The 19,116-nt window shown below is 38.0% G+C and overlaps 1 protein-coding gene across 3 annotated transcripts; it reads right to left on the minus strand.

The window, feature by feature from the left end:
* Positions 1–919: 919 nt before the first annotated feature.
* On the minus strand, positions 920–18,191 carry TESMIN (testis expressed metallothionein like protein). Of its 3 annotated transcripts, none has more exons than XM_081919454.1 (13): positions 17,833–18,191; positions 15,573–16,123; positions 14,935–15,049; positions 13,550–13,608; positions 12,735–12,896; positions 10,747–10,867; positions 8,446–8,522; positions 7,198–7,271; positions 6,217–6,288; positions 5,293–5,395; positions 4,315–4,452; positions 2,925–3,100; positions 920–1,206 (listed from the first exon to the last, which is right to left on the minus strand). In XM_081919454.1, exons 1-13 carry the CDS (start codon positions 17,870–17,872, stop codon positions 1,014–1,016), a joined length of 1,881 nt encoding a protein of 626 aa, XP_081775580.1. In that variant the 5' UTR covers positions 17,873–18,191; the 3' UTR covers positions 920–1,013. The 3 variants fall into 3 exon arrangements, with proteins under 3 accessions (XP_081775580.1, XP_081775581.1, XP_081775582.1); XM_081919455.1 differs by having other exon boundaries at positions 17,747–17,851; XM_081919456.1 differs by lacking the exon at positions 2,925–3,100 and having other exon boundaries at positions 1,064–1,206.
* Between the last annotated feature and the right edge of the window lie 925 nt (positions 18,192–19,116).

Here is a 19,116-nt window from a genome sequence, read left to right on the forward strand (position 1 = left end):
TGCCTGAACAGACAGGCATAGGATTGCACTGCATGTAAACTAACTGAAATGAACTATTACCAGTGGTGCATAGTACAATAGGATTGTCCTTTATGCAGCTGTACCAGTATTAAGTAGTTTCTGAATTGTTTCTTGAAAACAAAAATGTTAAAAACTTTTTAAAGGGTATATATTAACTAAACACCAACTTTAATGCAAGTTTTGCTACGCAGAGGTGCAAATCATTTGGATTGTGACTCAAATGTCATGAATTCAATGTTTTACTTTCATATCTACTGCATGTTCCTCTTTTAGCACAAGGAAAAATTCTTAATAAAGGATTGCATTAGCTAAAATTTCTATCAGTTTTCATCATTACAAAACTAGTAAAGTACAGTAAATTGAAAACAATCTTTTAAAACAATTCAACACTAAGATAAATAGAAACCAAATTACATCTGAGGCACTCCCATTTTTATGGCACCATTAATCAGGCTAATTTTCATTTAAATCTGTGAAATAATTAAACTTGGAGGGAAGTTTTGAGTGAGTGTCCTTGACTCAAACAAAAATATTTTAACTAGGAATTATTTTCACGTATTGAGTTTGCTTCTAATCAAATAATATGTGTTCCACAAGCCAGTTATCTAGAAAACATCTAAATCTGTGTTTGTTAATCTATTTGAGCCTATAGTAGCAGAAAGATGAGAGATTTTAATTTGTAAACCAAAATAATTTAGTTTACATGCTTTTAATTATACTGTTAATCTGGAATATTAACCTGCACCATGTTGACCTCCCTACTGCCACCCTACTCCCCCTCTTGGTTACTTACAATGACCTTTGGCTTGGAGAGCCAGGTAAGCAGTGCAGCTCCATCCTGGCCACTACTGTGTAAACTAGCATTATATGGAAATAAAAAATAGCAATGATATGAGAATAAGAATGGTAAGTTATTTTTTATCAACATTATCAACATCAAAGGCTATTTCAAGCATTACTGCAGTTCATTGTGCATTTGTATCCAAAGCAGATTATTCAACTTTCAGCCCTTTGGATTTAAATTCAGAGTGCAGGATCTGTGATAAGCATCTTCCAAATTCTTCTAAGATCATTTGTTCTGCTAGGCAAATAGAGTAAGCTTCTTTTTCTGCCTCTTCAGCTTGAGCAAGAAGACAGGCACATGTTGCCTCAACCACTTCCCATGATATACATGTACTAGACTGCCTATTGGAACAAAAAAACCAATATATACTTTTAAAATAAGTAAATGAATGAAAAAGATAAGTTACCAATTTACTCATGGCTGAACTTTTCAGGGTCTTCAAACAGGATTTTCTGTGCCGGGTACACTTTTTTTGCATTTGGCCTTCAAATATAGGAAAGGGCACAAATTTGCATATGCTTTGTCCCATATGCATTCTTATTTTTTCTTTTGCAAGTGTGTGGAGAGACTGAAATAAATAAAAGGCTACCTACAACTAATAATGTCTCAATGTCAGCAGGTGAAGTTTTCCCCAAAATTTTATTTCCTCATTACAAAAGGCTTAATCTGTTCAATTATTGTCTATTTAACAGTGCTTCATTTCCCCCATACAACTTTCTCGTTCCAGCCACTTTTCTCTGGTTGGAATTCTGGAAGGAAAAGCAACAAGAGGGTTGAGGTGCAGGGCAGAAGCAAAAGGCAGGCGAAAGATTAAGCACTCATCCTCACCTCCCATTTCTTCACTGCAAATCATGCCCTACTCAGGCTACTTTTCAACTCTTTGGAAACAACCTAGATTCACAAAGCTACCGGCCTCTCCCATCCCAATAGCAGGATAAAGCAGCCGCCTCAGGCAGAACCACCTGAGGTGGTGCCACGACATGTGCCCCACCCACCCCACCACCTGCACCGCTAATTTCCTGTGATTCCTCACCAAAATCTCACAAGAGCTCATGAAGCATAGCAATGGGTGCCAGTGCTGGTGGTTCCAGCAGCAGACCTAGGTTGCTGCCAAATGTGTAGGTCAGCCTTTAGACAGGCAACATACATAAACAGTAAATGAGCTGTAAAAAAAATATTCCTTATACTGTATACCAAGCATGACACTTTCATTCCCAAATAAACTACTCTGTCCATTTCAATAGGTTTTTAAAAAGCCCTGCTGCAGTGCTTCCCTTGCTGGTGCACGTCATTGGTAAATAAAAATCTGCTGTACACTGAAGTTTTTGAAGGCTTGTCTACAAGCCTGCTACCACAATTTTAGCAAAGCTGCCAACTTGCCAGCTACACACATTCGACTGCCTGAAATTAAAGCATATGTTGCTTAAAAGGTAAAGGGACCCCTGAACATTAGGTCCAGTCGTGACCGACTCTGGGGTTGCGGCACTCATCTCACTTTATTGGCCGAGGGAGCCGGTGTACAGCTTCCGGGTCATGTGGCCAGCATGACTAAGCCGCTTCTGGCGAATTAAAGCAGTGCACGGAAATGCTGTTTACCTTCCCGCCAGAGTGGTACCTATTTATCTACTTGCACTTTGACGTGCTTTTGAACTGCTAGGTTGGCAGGAGCAGGGACCGAGCAACGGGAGCTCACCCCGTTGCAGGGATTCGAACCGCCGACCTTCTGATCGGCAAGTCCTAGGCTTTGTGGTTTAACCCACAGCGCCACCCGCTTCAAAAACAAACACACCAAACATATATTGGTACCAAAGAGTCAGTGCTACAACCTTCACCTCAGCAGTAACCTGTGTAGCTGAAACAAGTTACTAAGCTCTGACAGAATAATCATACGTAAGATGGAGCATCTAGAAAGGAGAAAGCAAAGGTTGAGAGGAACAGACAACTAGGCTGTTGCATATATGTTTAAAATCAGTGCTATGGCATATAAAAAAGTTTGCTATTTTAAGATACATATCTTAGATAAAAGGTGGACATCACATTGGTAATCCTTAATATTTACCTGTCTTTTCTGCTTTTTGATAATATTTCAAAATTAGAAAATGATACAGAGTCATTTCCTTCATAACTTTTAATTTCCATATAGTTTGGTATATTCATTAGTGTTTTTCGATCTGGGCTTTCTTCATAATTTTTGCAACCAACACACTTGCAGATAGATGAACACATGATTTTAGCCTAGAAGATGCAAAATGTTCTAATTCATAAATCACTCAATACTATTAAATAATATAAGATCTGGCTCTGCTACAATACAAGGACTCAGCCATACAGCAGCAAATAAAACATTTTAAGTGCAATTTGCAACGTGACACTAGATGGCAATGGTGAGTCTTATGGAAAATTCAATGTGTTGTTTTTTTTAAAATGATTTAAAAAAAACATTTTCAGAACGTTTTTTATGTGTGTATATTCCACCTATGTATGATTCTTTGGAAGTATGCTTCCAATATCATTAGTAATTGCTACAAAGAATATAATAGTGTGATAAACTATATTTCACTACTCCTAGCTGTATGTGGAGTTCTCTTTGAAGAATACTAAGAAATGTCATTTAGTTTAGAATATGGACCCAGACTGACTGACACTGGCTAGCATTAAAAAAAAAAAAGCTTAATTATTTCCATAGGCACAATTCAAGTATCAAACTTGTTTCCAGAAACAATTTGAAGCACTGGGATAGACCTATAAAAGTCTTGTATGGGACTCATCCATGAATCTGCTCTTAATATCTGTCTTGGATTTGCTGCTCCTATCTTTAATACTCATGTGTATCACATTTACCTTCAGGTGCCATAAGAAAGGACCTTTTTCTGAGTTCTCCTAAAGTTGATTTCATTGACAAATTGAATGTGCATCTTGTATTCTTTGTAAACAGCTGAGTTGTATTTACAGTTAAGAGGGATACAGATTTTGTTAAATAACTAAAAAATAAATAAGATATACTGGTACTCATCACTTCAACCATCAAAGAAGCATCTTTGGTTTCTTGTACAACCCTCACATACTGCTTTGTAAAATATATCATACCTGCATGGCGGAATAGGAAATGCTTTCTTCATTTTGCCAGCATATTTCCATTTACCTTTCTTCTAGTGCAGATGCAAAAGACAGGGCTGTTGTACCTTTAATAATTGTGTAGATGTAGAAGAAAAGTTTCACCTGCTGTAAAGATACAAAAGCCCTGTCTTTTTTTGCAGGTGGCCACCCAATATTCTAGCTGCTTTTAAACTTTGAACCTGCTGCTAGAGCCTGCAGTTTTCCATGAGGAGCACACTCTATGGGAGTTTCCCCTCAGATAAAGTTTCTAAGTGCCTACAATATTACTGGATGAATCCCACCACTGTTACACATTTTTATAAAGCAGAATTAGAAAATTTCATTGAACAAACCTCAAAGCATTCACAGTAATTTTTTAGGCAACCTGACCGCTTACAATTACATCCTTTATTATGTCTGGGCTTGATATCTCCTAGTTTCCCTTTTCCAATCTTTGGCAGAAAAGCTTCTGGATTTCTGTCAAGACAAGCCTAAAACAAATATTTTTTTATTTATATAGAAGACATTCAAATTGAAAAAAAAATCATTTTTTACCTTTTTATAGCTTACTTTATTTCTAAACTATGCTTTTCTGAAGGCATATTAATTATTTTTACAGGTGGTAGCAATCAAGGAAGTTCTTGTTTATATGGTCCACCTGTTAACACGAGACAAGATGTACTCACAGCACTGTATGTTGTCGTCTGTGGAGGCTATTCTGCTAGAGCTACTAGGATACAGTCCTTCCAATAATAATAAAAATGTCAAGCAAATCTCAAAACCACACACTCTTTCCCATCATGTACACATTAGATAGTTAAATGAACTCAGAGGCTTTGTGGGGACATTTCTAGCAATCTTCTAGTCTTTGGCACATCAGCTCTGTGCATTGCTCAGCCAACCCTAACCTAAAAGTATGGCTATGGTAAAGAGGTCCCTTCCATGTATCTCTAGGACATGGGTAGGCAAACTAAGGCCCAGGGGCCGGATCTGGCCCAATCGCCTTCTAAATCCGGCCTGCGGACGGTTTGGGAATCAGTGTGTTTTTACATGAGTAGAATGTGTACTTTTATTTAAAATGCATCTCTGGGTTATTTGTGGGGCATAGGAATTCATTCATTATTTTTTTCAAAATATAGTCCAGCCCCCCAAAAGGTCTGAGGAACAGTGGACCGGCCCCCTGCTGAAAAACTTTGCTAACCCCTGCTCTAGGAGGAATGCCAGCTTTTTAGCCCTTGCTGATGAGATTTCTCCTTCGTCTCTTGTTAGAAAACAGGACAGTAATTAACACAGGAGATATAATAAAAAGTAGATAATAATACTTGCATTACCTTAATTGCCTTAATCCTCTCTAGTTCATGTTGTGGATTGTTATAACAATTATTGCAGTTGCAGTTACTGCAGAAATCACCATTGGCAAAGCAATCACAGTATCTGTGTTTAACAAAGGCAGCAGATGAAATACATTTTATAGTTCATCATTTTCAAGGATGGTTCATGTAGTCATGTGGTTATCTGTGTATTTTATGATTTTGTTTTTCTCTGTCCCCAATATTTTGGCGTTCTGAAGATTGCAACCAATCCAGCAACCAACATTTCATGCAAGTGCTTATAATGGGAGGTTGCTGATCCCATTCTCTTTAGTTTCCCTTCTAGATATTTTCTGTCTCCTTTTTATTCTAAACCAGCATTGTTTATGTCTTATTTAATGCAAGTAATTAAGTAATCTTCCCATTCTGCATGTAAACATTTACATGAACCTTTACTCAAGATACCTACTAAAGAGTGGCAGAGGAAAACGAATGAATATCAGATAAAAAAGGCTGATACATTTTCAACATGCATTTTGTATATAAAAGCAATTTTTTAAAAAAAAATACTATTACAATGTTAGAAGAAAGCAATGAACATAATGGCTCAGAACCTCTATTTTCTATATTATCTTTATATAGTACTATGAACAACTAGAGATACACTTATTTTGTCATGGTATCTATTTTTTTGTGCTGCCTTATTTTTCAACATGCTTCCAGAAGTGTATCTTCCAGGCATTACTTTGTATGCACCAGGCTAAGCACTGTGCATAAAAAGAAGAGGAAAATGCAGCTTCAGATGTGGTAAGTTAATATCCTGTTCTATATCAAAGTCCTGTTTACTGCCATGGCTTCAGTTTAACACATATGGCAGGAATAAATTAATTACATTTGGAGTTTTTTTACACTAAGAATAGATACTTCAATATTTCGTTTACTTACAATTTGAGGCACTGTGATTTAGTGCAGTTGCATGGCTTCTTTGACTTTGTATCCCAGGAGCTGCAAGGTAACCTAGGCATTGCAATTTTTTTTTAAAAAAAGAAGCACATTATTAGATATATAATTAAAAATTATATATTGAATGTATTGGGAAGATTATTAAAGATTACACCCATTTACTGGTGAAAAAGCGTGAAAAATGGGACTCCTAACTATGACTCCATTCACAGAACCTTGTTTTGCTACCTCAAGTCCTCCACATCACTTGCTGTAAGGGTAATGAATCTCTTGAACAAATCATCATTCAATCTTCTGTTATACAGAGGGAAACATAATGCATCGGGTCCTAAAATAAACTGAACTTATCCTTCCTCCCCCACTGCAGCTCCCAATGGCTCTGGTGGGCTGGAGCCCCTCCTAACAAAGTAGGATGGGATGGGAGGCTTCTGGAGCAGGAAAACAACCTAGGTAGGACCTGGATATAAGTCAACAGAAGGACCATTTCCCATCACCACCTCCTCAGGATTATGCTGAATATGTTGTGCCAAGGGTTCAATGGCCAAAACAAACAAAAGAGGAGAATGTTGATAGCCTTGCTTCATCCCCAACTGTGGACTAATTTGATTAAAATCAAGATTATTTATTATCACTTTATCAAACAAATCACTATATACTTGTTATATTTTATTTATAAATTTAGGGTCAAATCTCATCATTTTGATAACACCAATTAAGTACACCTACTCCACACAATCAACAGATTTGAATATTTTAAATAGTAACACCATTAGTGGAGTGTGAGTAGTTTTACAAAAGCAAATAATATTTAACAGTTACCAATTAGATCTGAAATCTGGAGGTAACAGACAAAGCTAGCCTGACTAGGGTATAGAGCTTTTCAGTATTGCAGGGATTTGTATAAATACCATGTCTTATTATTAAAGACATTAACAAATATATATATATCTATTACTGTCTTACCCAACTAAGGTCAGTTTTGTTGGCTCTTGAAGATTTTTATCTGAATGGCATGTATATATGGATCCATTATCAAGCTGCTCAAAATACAAACCAGATATTCCATTTGCATTTAGTTGTCAACTTGTTATATACATTTAAAAAACAAAAATATTATAAAAATAGATTAAATAATCAAGATAAAATATTTATAAATCACCTTCATAAATGTTAGAACAAGTCATGGAAAAGTGAAATATACTTTAGGAAAAATGGTATTTTAGGATTGATATTTGCCTTTAGCTTATACTCTTAAGTATTGACACTATTTTCATGTTGCTGACTGGGACCAGCTCCAAATTTTGGAGCACTAGTACAAGAAAAAAAGGCTACCTTGTTGCTCCTAATAATTATCACAGGAGACACAGATCTCCATCCTTGATTTTGCAATCTGCTTGTTTCCAGATCAGGTATCTTTCTCTCTCCCATATAGTCTTCTTTTTATTGTGGGTCTGTGGCACATTGTTACACATACCCTGCAGGCTTTGGATTAGTAACAGACTTTTATTCTTTAGATCTAGGGTTTGTGTATACCTAATGAATGTATTTAATGCTTGTGTATAACTGTGCTGCCTGAAGCAGCATCTATATTAGGGTTGCCATATTTCAAAAAGTGAGAATCTGGACACAAAAGTTATTTTTTGCCATTCAACCACAGTATTCCAGGTTTCTCTGGGAAATTCCGGATGTATGGCAACCCTAACTCCGTCTCTTCATTTTTGTGAAATAGACCAATCTACTTCCTGGTATGATTAGTTAGGTATAAGGGTTAAAGCTATACACCCATTTTTAATGGACACATGCACTCCTTTCCATGCAAAAGGCTCCAATCCCCTGAGCTGTACATTGAGGCCATGTGTGTGGTGGTAAGGCATGTGGGTTCAGATGCATGCCTCATAACACCCCCCCAACCCTCCAGAGGAGATTTGGGGAGCACAGGGGGAAGAGAGGGGCAGAATTCCTGCTGCGCTATCAGGAATCCTTGCAACAGCTTCCACTAGCACAACAGGTTTGTTGAATATGGCCCATTCTAACAAGGCCTGCCTGTAGCAACAAAGCAGAAACATGAGACAAGACATCTAAGCAGGCAATGGTTGGGTACTAACATATGCACAATCTGCATATCTCTTGGTAGACAGAGAAAGACGCATGATATGCAGTTTGAGAATGTCAAATTAAAAACTCTTATCTGAGGGCAAAAGTAACACTTACCTCTTGTGCACAGACATTCAGTTTACCTCCAACGGGTAAAAACTGTCCCAGTACAGATGTTACAGAATTACTTGCATCTAATAAGAAAATATTTCATTTAGGTTAGTGCAATGTATAGATTTAAACAAATGCATATTTGGATAACTGACCTACATTTCAGAGGAACTAAGAGATGTAAACAGTTACTTCTTTAGCATAAATAAAACTTAGAAATAATTAAGTTTTTAACTATGCTAAAGAAGTTTGACATTTTCTATATATTTATCTTTCCAACCCAAACTGCATTTATTTCACACAAATATAAAAAGAATGGATCCTACAGAGGGCAAAAAAACACATAAGACGCTCCAGAAGCCCAGGATGGTGGTAGTTTAGTTGTAAAGCCATGTTCTGCATGCAAAATATACATGTTCAACTCCTGATATTTCCAAATACAAATTGGAGAGACTGCCTGAAAGGCAGGATTGCTGCTGCAATATATTGAGATACATGAACCAGTGGCTTGATGGCATAAAGCAGCTTATGTTCACTAAGTAGGAACAGCAGCAGTTTGGAGACCAAGCTTCTGAGGCTGTTTCTAAAGCATCTCCAACTAGCTGTCCCAACACATATCTTTGCACATTTCACTTTCACATGCACTTCCATGTTCATGACTATCAGGCTTCGTTTTATATATTTGTATAATTTTGTGCAAATCTAATCCCCTTCCCCCAGCTAAAAAAATATGTGCCCTATGCTAAGAATTGGGTCCCGCAAAGAGTGAGTTTATTTTGAAATAGTGGTTTGGAGAATAATGAAAAGGCTTGGCTTGGCTTCTTCTTCTAAAAAGCTAAAGGTGTCCTTGTGTATGGGTGTAATAGTAATTGTATGAAAAAAAATTCTGGTCTGGATGCACAGTGAACTACCATTCAGTGGGTCTTACTTCTGAGTAGACATGCATAAGATTGCACTGTTGGTCTCAGGCCCAAATTTTTAAAAAGTACTGCATTCCTGCAATTGCAGGTGGTTTGAGGAGAAATTGTCTGAGTGCAATTTAAATATGTACAATTATTAAATTTTTTACAATTAAGATTTTGAGAAGAAACCTAAGAAAAACTCCTTCTCAGATTTTACCTTTGTCATCATTCAGAGACAGTGATTGCTATATAACAATATTGTGAAAAGAATGCTTATTGAAATATTATCATTACTATATTGATCTATTAAAATTATCAGATTCCTTTATAGTTGATTGAACAGTGACATCATGTGGATGGTTTGGGTAAATGCAGACAGAACTCCCCCTTGCAAGCATACACAATTTACTAGGAGCCTTTCTACACTTAAGATAAGCCCAAGTCCTTATTTTGTTCCTAAACTGTTGAGCTCAGTCTAGACATCTCCCCTAACTGCATGTTTCTGTTATGGGAATACTGCATTTTCCCAATGTTGCGAGCATTATATTTTATAACTTAGAAAACGTGGTGCTTCCCCCAGAAAATTGCCCTATGGATTATGGATATTTGAGTTTTACATATGTCATCTGGATAATGTCTATCATGAAGCTTGCTGAAAGTATACACACAGGATCTATATTGGCAATAAATAAAACAATGAGACAAGGCACCTGAGCATTCCATTGTTGGGTGGCAAAATTATTCAGCATATTCTGCACATCCCTTGGTGAAGTTAGTGAAGGGAATGTTCACAATGGCTGGATCTTTTCAATGATTCAGGTTCCCCATGTCCATACCTTTAGGTGATTATTTACATTTTATGTCCTTAGTGTTTGTCCACTCTCTGGCTGTGCCATCAGAATACTATAATGCAGTCTCATCAGTATTATACTTGTTCCCTCAAAGTGTTCATTTCAAGCACCTTTGGATTTCTTTGTTTTTGTTCTGATCAAAGATGCTCAAGACAGTTTTCAACAGTATATAGGAATTAACAATAGTGTTTAACAAAAACATAATATATGTTGAAGTACATATATTTTACAAAAGTGGAGGAATTCAGCAAAACTACCCTGATGTGAAGACAGGATAAATATTATTGTTTCCTGATTAAAGGTGCATGAATCTGTCAATTTCAATTCCCTCAGGAATTCAGTTTGATTCTCAACATTTCCACATCAGTTTGTAATTTATTAATTTTTTGAATTCTCATGAAAATTTGTCAGCATTTTAGTGTAAATACGCATTTTTAGATGAAATATTCCTCAAATCCACATTTTTGCTAATCAGATTTCCCTAACACAATGCATTTTCTTCTGTTATTTTCACTAATTATATATGTTGTTCATATTTTCCAAAATTTCAATACCTGTCTGAGGATACTTAGGCTGGTCTTGATACTGGGGGACCAAATGAACTGCTTTTAATTCTCTTGTGTCTGTATTGTTTATACAAAGTATATGAGTACCACCCTTCAACTGGTAGATGATCTGAATTGCATAATCAACAAAAAAAAATATCATCAGATTAAAACCCATATCACACTCCTTAAAATGAGCATCAAAACTTAATATACAACATAATAAAACTATGAAATTAAAAAAGCTTAAGATTTTTCTTAAAAATCAACAGTGAAGGATCCATACATACTTCCTGCAGGAGGGCATTCAACAAATACATTTATATCATAATTGTCAGGAGATGGAGATATAGCTCTGTCATTTGTGTGGCAAGCCTCTAGTTTGTACAAAGATAAGATTAACATCCATTTCCCCACCCACCACTGGCATTTGGCCCTTGGATGGTTGTTCACTATTGAATGTGACACATGGGCTGAACAAAGTTATCCACTCCTGCTTCAGCGGAGTGCATCCCCCACCCAGAACCAGCTGCACACCACCCAGCTGAGCAGATTTCTCAGCCAACAGGACTTCCACTTTATAATAGGAGCCAACCTGAGGGACTGAGGGGGCTTCGTCCCCCATAAAATATTTAAGGGGTGGCCCCCCAAAGTTGAGGGGTATTGCCATTCAAATGGTGTGCATGCATCATGTCACGTGATGGATTATGCGGGGTGGGGCTTACCTGCCCAATATTTTATTCAAGTTGGCACCCCTGCACTTCATCAGGTTATTTGCCTTCATAATCCCAAAAATAACCTTCACATTCATAACTGCCACTACCTCCCTGGGATTAAGTAAAGGAAAAGAGAGGTAGAGCTGTGTGTCATCAGCGTACTAATGCCATTAGCATACTGATTACACTGAAGTCTAAACCATCAGATGGCTTATCCCAGTAGTTTTCAACTAATGCTAAAAATCATACGGACAAGATAGAAGTTGAAGCCAGCAACCAAGGGGTAGAATAGAAGTCCCCCCCAGCAGTGCATTCTGAATCCATTATCCCAGAATGGAGCAGAAACACAACATACTGTGCCTCTAAGTCCTACCCTAGTGATTTGCTTTAGAAGGATACAAATGCCAATGGTACTGAAGTATTCCCTGGCATGTCATCCAGGGAAGTGTTCTCCATTCCAAACCTTGCCTGGAAGCCAGATTTGAAAGGACCTAAGTAACCAATGCCTAAGACAGTTGAACTATTACTGAACTTAGAGGATCTTGCTTCTGAGTAAGCTTGCTTAGGATTGTGCATTAAATAATTAAAAATGTAATATAGCAGAAACAGTTGATGAGAAAAAGAACTTGGAACAAAGCCAAGGAAATATATTGGGTGGGAAGGGTAGATTAGGTAAAGTAGATGACAGTCCATAATGCTGCTCTGAAGAAGCAACTAATCATACACATATGGGTAAAGGGACCCCTGATCATTAGGTCCAGTCGTGACCGACTCTGGTGTTGTGGCGCTCATCTCGCTTTATTGGCCGAGGGAGCCGGCGTACAGCTTCTGGGTCATGTGGCCAGCATGACTAAACCGCTTCTGGTGAACCAGAGCAGCACACGGAAACACCGTTTACCTTCCCGCCGGAGCGGTCACTATTTATCTACTTGTACTTTGATGTGCTTTCAAAGTGCTAGGTTGGCAGGAGCTGGGAATGAGCAATGGGAGCTCACCCCGTTACAGGGATTCGAACCGCTGACCTGATCAGCAAGCCCTAGGCTCTGTGGTTTAATCCACAGTGCCACCCACGTCCAGGCTGCTCTGAAGAAACATCTAATCATACACATATAGTCAAGACTATAAACAGAACTATAAAATGGTCATTGTTTTCTTACTGCCTACATGGCACCACTAAGAGGAAGCTACTCTACTAAGAGCCTTGTAGTTTCATTCTAATAAAAACATAGACAACAAAAAACTATTGGCAAAGTTTTTATATCGTAAAAACACAGCAGTTACCACTTGAGGACTGGCATAATTTCTCTGTGAGCAGGTAGGTTCCTCCATTGCATTTTGTGAAGCTGCTAGGTTATGGCTGATTTCTTCACCATTTGAATTTTGAAAAACTGCTTCATCTGAATTATTAGCTGTAATGCTAACAACTGCTTCTCTGACCTCAGCCTGAAATATAATCAATTTCATATTTTAAAGGATATGCTTACAGTATGTTGCACTGTTAAAAAGCTGGTGTTGAAAAAAATAATTGAAGTTGCTTAAATTGATCGGAAAAATTATGATCAAATTGATACATAGAATAGTCAATTAAAATTGTCATTATTACCACTATCTTTAAAAGCCCAACTTACATCTAAAGGACTAAGAAAGGATGGGGAAAAAATAACCTGAAATAAATACCGGTAATTACATTCCACATTGCTTTGAGTCATTTAAATAATAGTATGAATAAATTATAGAAGGTGTATCAAGTAATCAATTTTATTGGATGCTAAGGATTCAATACAGATAGTAATTCTGTGTCTATGTCCTAAATGCATCCATGGTACTTTTTCTCTGGCATCCTGTTTCCCATAATAACTGGATGTTCAGGAGGTAGCTGTACCCAGGAGTGTCTTTGCCCAACTTTCATTCATACAATGGCTTCATCCATTTCTAGAGAAGCCGGGTCCGGCTATGCTGACCCATTCAGAACCATCAAAGCAAAGGTTGCGGGGGAGGGGGGACAGACAAAAATTTGGGGGACATCTGCCTATGCAACTCACTGTGGATCCAACTCACATTATCCTAACAAGTAGTAAAACATAGTATATACTTACAATCTCATCACAAACAGCAGCAGTATCCTGAGATGAAACAGTGATACCGTTGCATGATTCTACAACACAAAATGGAGTTGAAGAGAAAATTATGTGGACAATGTTAAATATTCAATCTAATCAGAATATTATTGTTTATATCTCACGACTGTTACAATATAACTCATAAAACCAACAACATTTGAAGTTGAGTATAAGCAATTGAGTGTAGAATAAGAAGAGCAAGTAGAAACGGCAACCTTCCTAGGTACAATTCAAACACATTTCCCCTTACAGTGGTACCTCGGAAGTCAAATGGAATGTGTTTCAGAAGTCTGTTTGACTTCCAAAACGTTTGGAAACCAATGCACGGCTTCAGATTGGCTGCAAGAAGCTCCTGCAGCCAATCGTAAACTACAGAAGCCACATTGGACATTTGTATTCCAAAAAAACGTTTGCAAACTGGAACACTCACTTCCAGGTTTCCGGCATTTGGGAGCCAAAACGTTCGACTTGCAAGGCATTTGGGATTCAAGGTATGACTGTATTTCAAATCCATTCAAAGGAGTTTCACTGGGGTAATTTCTTTATAGTAAATCTTTATATGACAAAACAATCTAAATTATTTTAAAATACATTTGAAATGTAAGTTTCAAATGAATATAAATTCAAATGAAAATATGAAGTATTTGAAAATGAAACAAAACAAAAAAAAACATCCCAAGGAAAAAATGAAGGCACCACATTACACTTTGTAATGTACTGAAAAATTAAGGCTTAAAGTGAATGGCTGTTAACTTTTCAGTAAATGATGGTCAGGATGCCAATAGGATTTTCATGAGGGCACACACATATAATATTTGAATATGGTTTGTATCCTGTGCAAATTGTGTCCTGTTTTGCAGGTGGAGGGGGGGGGCAAAGATAAATCAGGGACTCCATGCAAATAAGGGGACATACTGTATGCCAACAGGTGCAAGTTTTCCCAGAATTGTATTTCCATAGTAGAATAGGTTTAACATGGATCTCTATCCATCACATAGCTGTTAAAAGAACAAAGAACATTTCCATTTCTGAAACAGCGCTACATTCACTGCAAGTGCCTTCCATTCCTGGAAGCTTTAGAAAACAAGTTGCAACTGAAACAACTTGGATGCCAAGTGTGAAGTTTCCAACTGTAATCAATAAACATCAAACATAGGGCAAAAAGTTACAGTTTCCTTTAATGTAATAATTGGTAAGCAAAAGGCCTCCATTTCTGATTCCTTTAAAGGAAGCTAAAAGAGCTAAAGGTAAAAATGATTTATCTTTAATAATAATAAGCAATCCAGAAAACATATTAAGTGGAAACCCATCTGCACGAAACAAAAGATGCAAACATGAAAGGATATTTCAAAAACACTCACCACCAGAACACTCTGGTATGGCTTGTGACACTGTAGAACTATTAATAATTCCTTTGATTTGGTCACAAGAAACACAGTTCTTTGCATCTGCAGTTGAAGTTATTGTTCTCAATACCTAGGAAAGCAAACATACTGTTCGAACTTAATATACAAAACTATTTGTGGTGTAATAATAATAAATATTTTTAAATGTTAAATTATATACACTGTAATAGTACTATAACAAATCTTATCTATATCCCATGATCGATCCTATCATGCCTCAGTCCTCCATCAGGAGGCTGAGAGGGATACACGCCCAATGCCTATGCAGAGTATGTGGCCAATTTTAAATCCCCAAATATTGTCTTGTCCAGTTTGTTCTCCTTCTTAGGATGGACCTTGCTCCTTGGGGTGGGATCACTGTTAGTGGGACAGCAGTATTGTTCCCATTCTCAGGACATGAAGAGCTAGAAATGTACCTAATTAGGACTAAAATGCATTCATGATATATTCCACATGTATCATAATGCAATATTTCTAAGCTGCACTACATTTTCATTAAATGATGCTGAATTTTTATCTAAAGCAACTAAAATGCAATGATTACTTCAAAGCACATATATTATGATTCAGGTATTTTTAAAAAGCAGTCTTACTGGTATCATTTCTACATTTGTATTGACTGCTCCATCAGCAGTACTGGTGCCAAGAGATAGCATGGAACCTCTATGTTCTGTCATTAAGGAAGATGGAAAATGGATGTTCTGTGAGCCCAGTTGCAATTTTGGTAAATATGCACATGTTGTCACTTCTGAAAGAGTCGCTTCTGGTAATTTCTGATATTTTCCAAGGACTTCATCACAAAACTCTTGTGTACATGGCTGCATTTTAACTTCCAACATTGCATGTTCATTTTCTCTATTCAGAGCATGTTTCCCGCGATTCAGTGCAGCTTCAGCCATAGAACTTAAATAGGTGTCTTGACTGGAATAGAATTCTTCTTCAACTGGTTTATTAATTAAATCATTCTTTGGACTAAGAATTTCGGAATTAAAGGTCTTCACAAGTCCATTGTCTATTCTTGAAATTCTACTAAAGGTTATATGACTTTCCATAGGTACAGTTAAACTTTCAGATTGGTAGTATTTGATCTCTGTAGAGACATCTATTTGTCCTGGGCCAATTTTCATCTCGGTAGCTGTTTCAGCTTCAAAATAAACAAACAAAAATAAGCAACAAATCATATCCAACATAAGTCTCCAATCCTAAGCATATGCTCACTGATCACTTACATATTGGATGGTGTATACACAAGATCTCACTCTTGCACTCTGCAAATCCACACTACAAACTCACCCTTGGTTTTACAGATAGTAACTAACATGGATTAGAATTCCCAACTGAAATGTAAAGTTTCAATGGCTTAATGGAGAATCATTCACTTGTGTTTTCACTTTTAACCACCTTCTACGGGGTACTGGTTAAATTCAAATGCCAATTTGCTTTAACTGATCTTAATTATATTTTCTTCAGTAGTACTGCTGTGCATGTCTGATCTTCAAACATATAAACACTATCAACAGCAATCAATATAGAGTTGCAACTTTTTCTATGCATTTGAAGTGCTTAAATTGTTTTTTATTAGACCACTGTTACTTGAACATGAATTATCTATTTGCCTTAGCCATACCTGAAACTTTTCCATTGTTTGTGACAGAAACTTCTATGTATTATGAGAAAGTACATATTCTTACACTAGTATGAACTTGTCTTTTAAACATCACCATATGTAGTTTGGGAAATGATTTCCCAATTACTATTACTATACTCAGAATAAATGTACCTTTTAATATTTCCACATTCAGTACTCGAACATATAAAGTTTTGAGATACAGTTCCAAATAAGAAACAGACCCTATTGTTGGCAGACTAGATGCAAGATGCTAATATACATTATAAAGAAATAACAAAAAGTACATCTGAGGGGCATAAATGTGTTTTGTTTTTGTAAACTATTATACGGCCCTTCCAAAAATTTCAGATCAAACTTTTGCAACTGTGCCACTTCGAAATAGTATGTTTGCATCTGGATAACCCTGTCCTATGATCTCCCATTTGCCTACCTGAAACAAAGGAGCTTTTTTTTAAGTATGTGTTGTGGTGGTTACCTCACACATTACAGATTAAGGGTATATTTACTTGTATCTAAAGCAATTACACACCTCTACTTCACCTGAAGCAACAGTGCAATATAGATCTGTGTTGCTGCTTTGGATGCACCTCTATATTGTGTATGGTGCATATCAGGGGTGGCTAACCTGGAGCCTTCCAAGTCTTATTGAATTAGAATTCACCTCATCCCTGGCTCTTAAACTTTGCTGTCTGGGGCTGATGGGAGTTGTTACTCAACAACAAATGGAAGACCACAGGTTCCCCTGTACTGATGCACACACACACACTTTATTGGCCCAGCATGAAGATGTTCAGAGTTTCATGGTGTCTCCTTTTCACCAGGAGTGGGTGAAAAACCTGCCTGCCCAGAGTGGCTGGGGCAACCCAGTCAGATGGGTGGCAATATTATTATTATTATTATTATTATTATTATTATTATTATTATTATTATTAGCCCTGACACGAATGACAACACTGGCCAGGGGTGGCTTCCATGTAGAGATGGTGGAATATGGGGTGCTTCACACTTTGCAGGTCTGACACCCCCGTGTGTGGTACACAACTAGTTCACAAAGACTTGTCGTTCATCCTTGGCACGTCTGCTTATTGTAAACACCAGTGTCCCAGGCTTGGGACGAACTTGATGGCAACCACATACAAGGTGAAGAAGCAGCCCTCACGCAGGCGGCGGACATTCTTTTAAACCGTGGTGGCTGAAGCGGGCCAGCCACCCCGCCACCTCACCTTCCCCCTCCGCAGATTCCCGCCTTTTCCCCTCCATCATCAGCACTGCATTATGAGCAGCGCTCGCCGAAGGGGTGCCAAAGAGCCGTTGGCTGGGAAGTTTTAAGCGCAGAAGCGCCCGCGAGGGCCAGCGCGCGGGAAAAGCCGCTTCCTGCTAAGCAGCCCCGCCAAGCGGGGCGGATCTCCCTCCGGGCGGTTTTTCCTCAGCGCTTCTCCGCGCGCCTGCAAAAGCCACGCCGCCCGCTCGCATCTCTGAGCGGAGTGGATTCACGCTGGGCGCTGAAGGGAAAAGAATTCAGCCTTCCCGCCTCATTTCCCAATCTCAACCCCTTTCGATATTAGGGCAAGAATCACACAGGCAACTTATGTGCAATTGTTAAAACTCCTCTTCCCTTCCCCAGCCGGCGCCTGTTTTTCTTGAGGCAGCGGCTGAGAATCTAGGGGCTTTGCTGGTTTTCTCTCTTTTTTAATAAGGGGACATTCGCTTAAAAACGCATGAGGATCAGTGAAAATATAAGGCACAGAATGGCATGAGGGAAGTTCCAGAATAAGGAACATTCCCCGCCGAAGATACGCAGATAGTATCAGTGTCGGATTTACGTGTAAGCTAAACAAGCTATAGAAATATAAGATAAAAAACAAATAAAACATACAGCAACTGTTTGTGTTGTGTAGGCTCCTATGATGTAAGTAATGGGCCCTGCGTGCTATATAAAGGGCCCCATTACCTTCAGTAGCTTAGGGCCTCATCAAACCTAAATCTGGCCCTGAGTATAAGGCTGCTTCATTTTTAACATATGTAATGTTAACGAACAAAGGTGGCACAGGGTAAAAAAGAGCTAAGCAAAGTTTACAACTAGATTGGTCTTTTTTTAAAAAAAATAAAAGAGTGGATTTTCTGTTAGATAAGAGGGAATTTATACACAACTAGACACCATGTCATATTCTCTAACTTCTTCCCTCACACCCGCTTCTTGTGGCACAGCAGCAGCATGCACAGGGCAGCATCAAGTAATTAGGGCAGGAAAAAACCTTGTCAAAACAGTGCAGTTTAATCATCCTCCCATAGAAGCCAACTCCTTGGGGTGGAGGAGGCTTTGCCAGCCCCACAGTAAATTTTTTTGAGGGGGGCAATGTTGATGGGCACTTCCATTGTGTGCGTGTGCAGTGTCATGTGATTTTGTGGGACGGGGCCCACATATACACGATTAGAATATGCACAATTAAAAATGAGCATTCTTTACAAATTGACAAGCATCATGCTGCAAGAAATCACTTCCACAG

This window comes from Podarcis melisellensis (genome assembly GCF_964234715.1).
Source record: "Podarcis melisellensis genome assembly, chromosome: 1".
NCBI classification, from domain to species: Eukaryota; Metazoa; Chordata; class Lepidosauria; order Squamata; family Lacertidae; genus Podarcis; species Podarcis melisellensis.

Coding starts and splice junctions, on each gene's coding strand:
- TESMIN (XM_081919454.1), bottom strand. CDS start 17,872: ATGATGGAGGGGAAAAGGCGGGAATCTGCGGAGGGGGAAG. Junction 16,124..17,832: donor GGAATCTGCGGAGGGGGAAG/GTGAGGTGGCGG, acceptor TTTATTTTGAAG/CTGAAACAGCTACCGAGATG. Junction 12,897..13,549: donor CTGCTGTTTGTGATGAGATT/GTAAGTATATAC, acceptor ATTATATTTCAG/GCTGAGGTCAGAGAAGCAGT.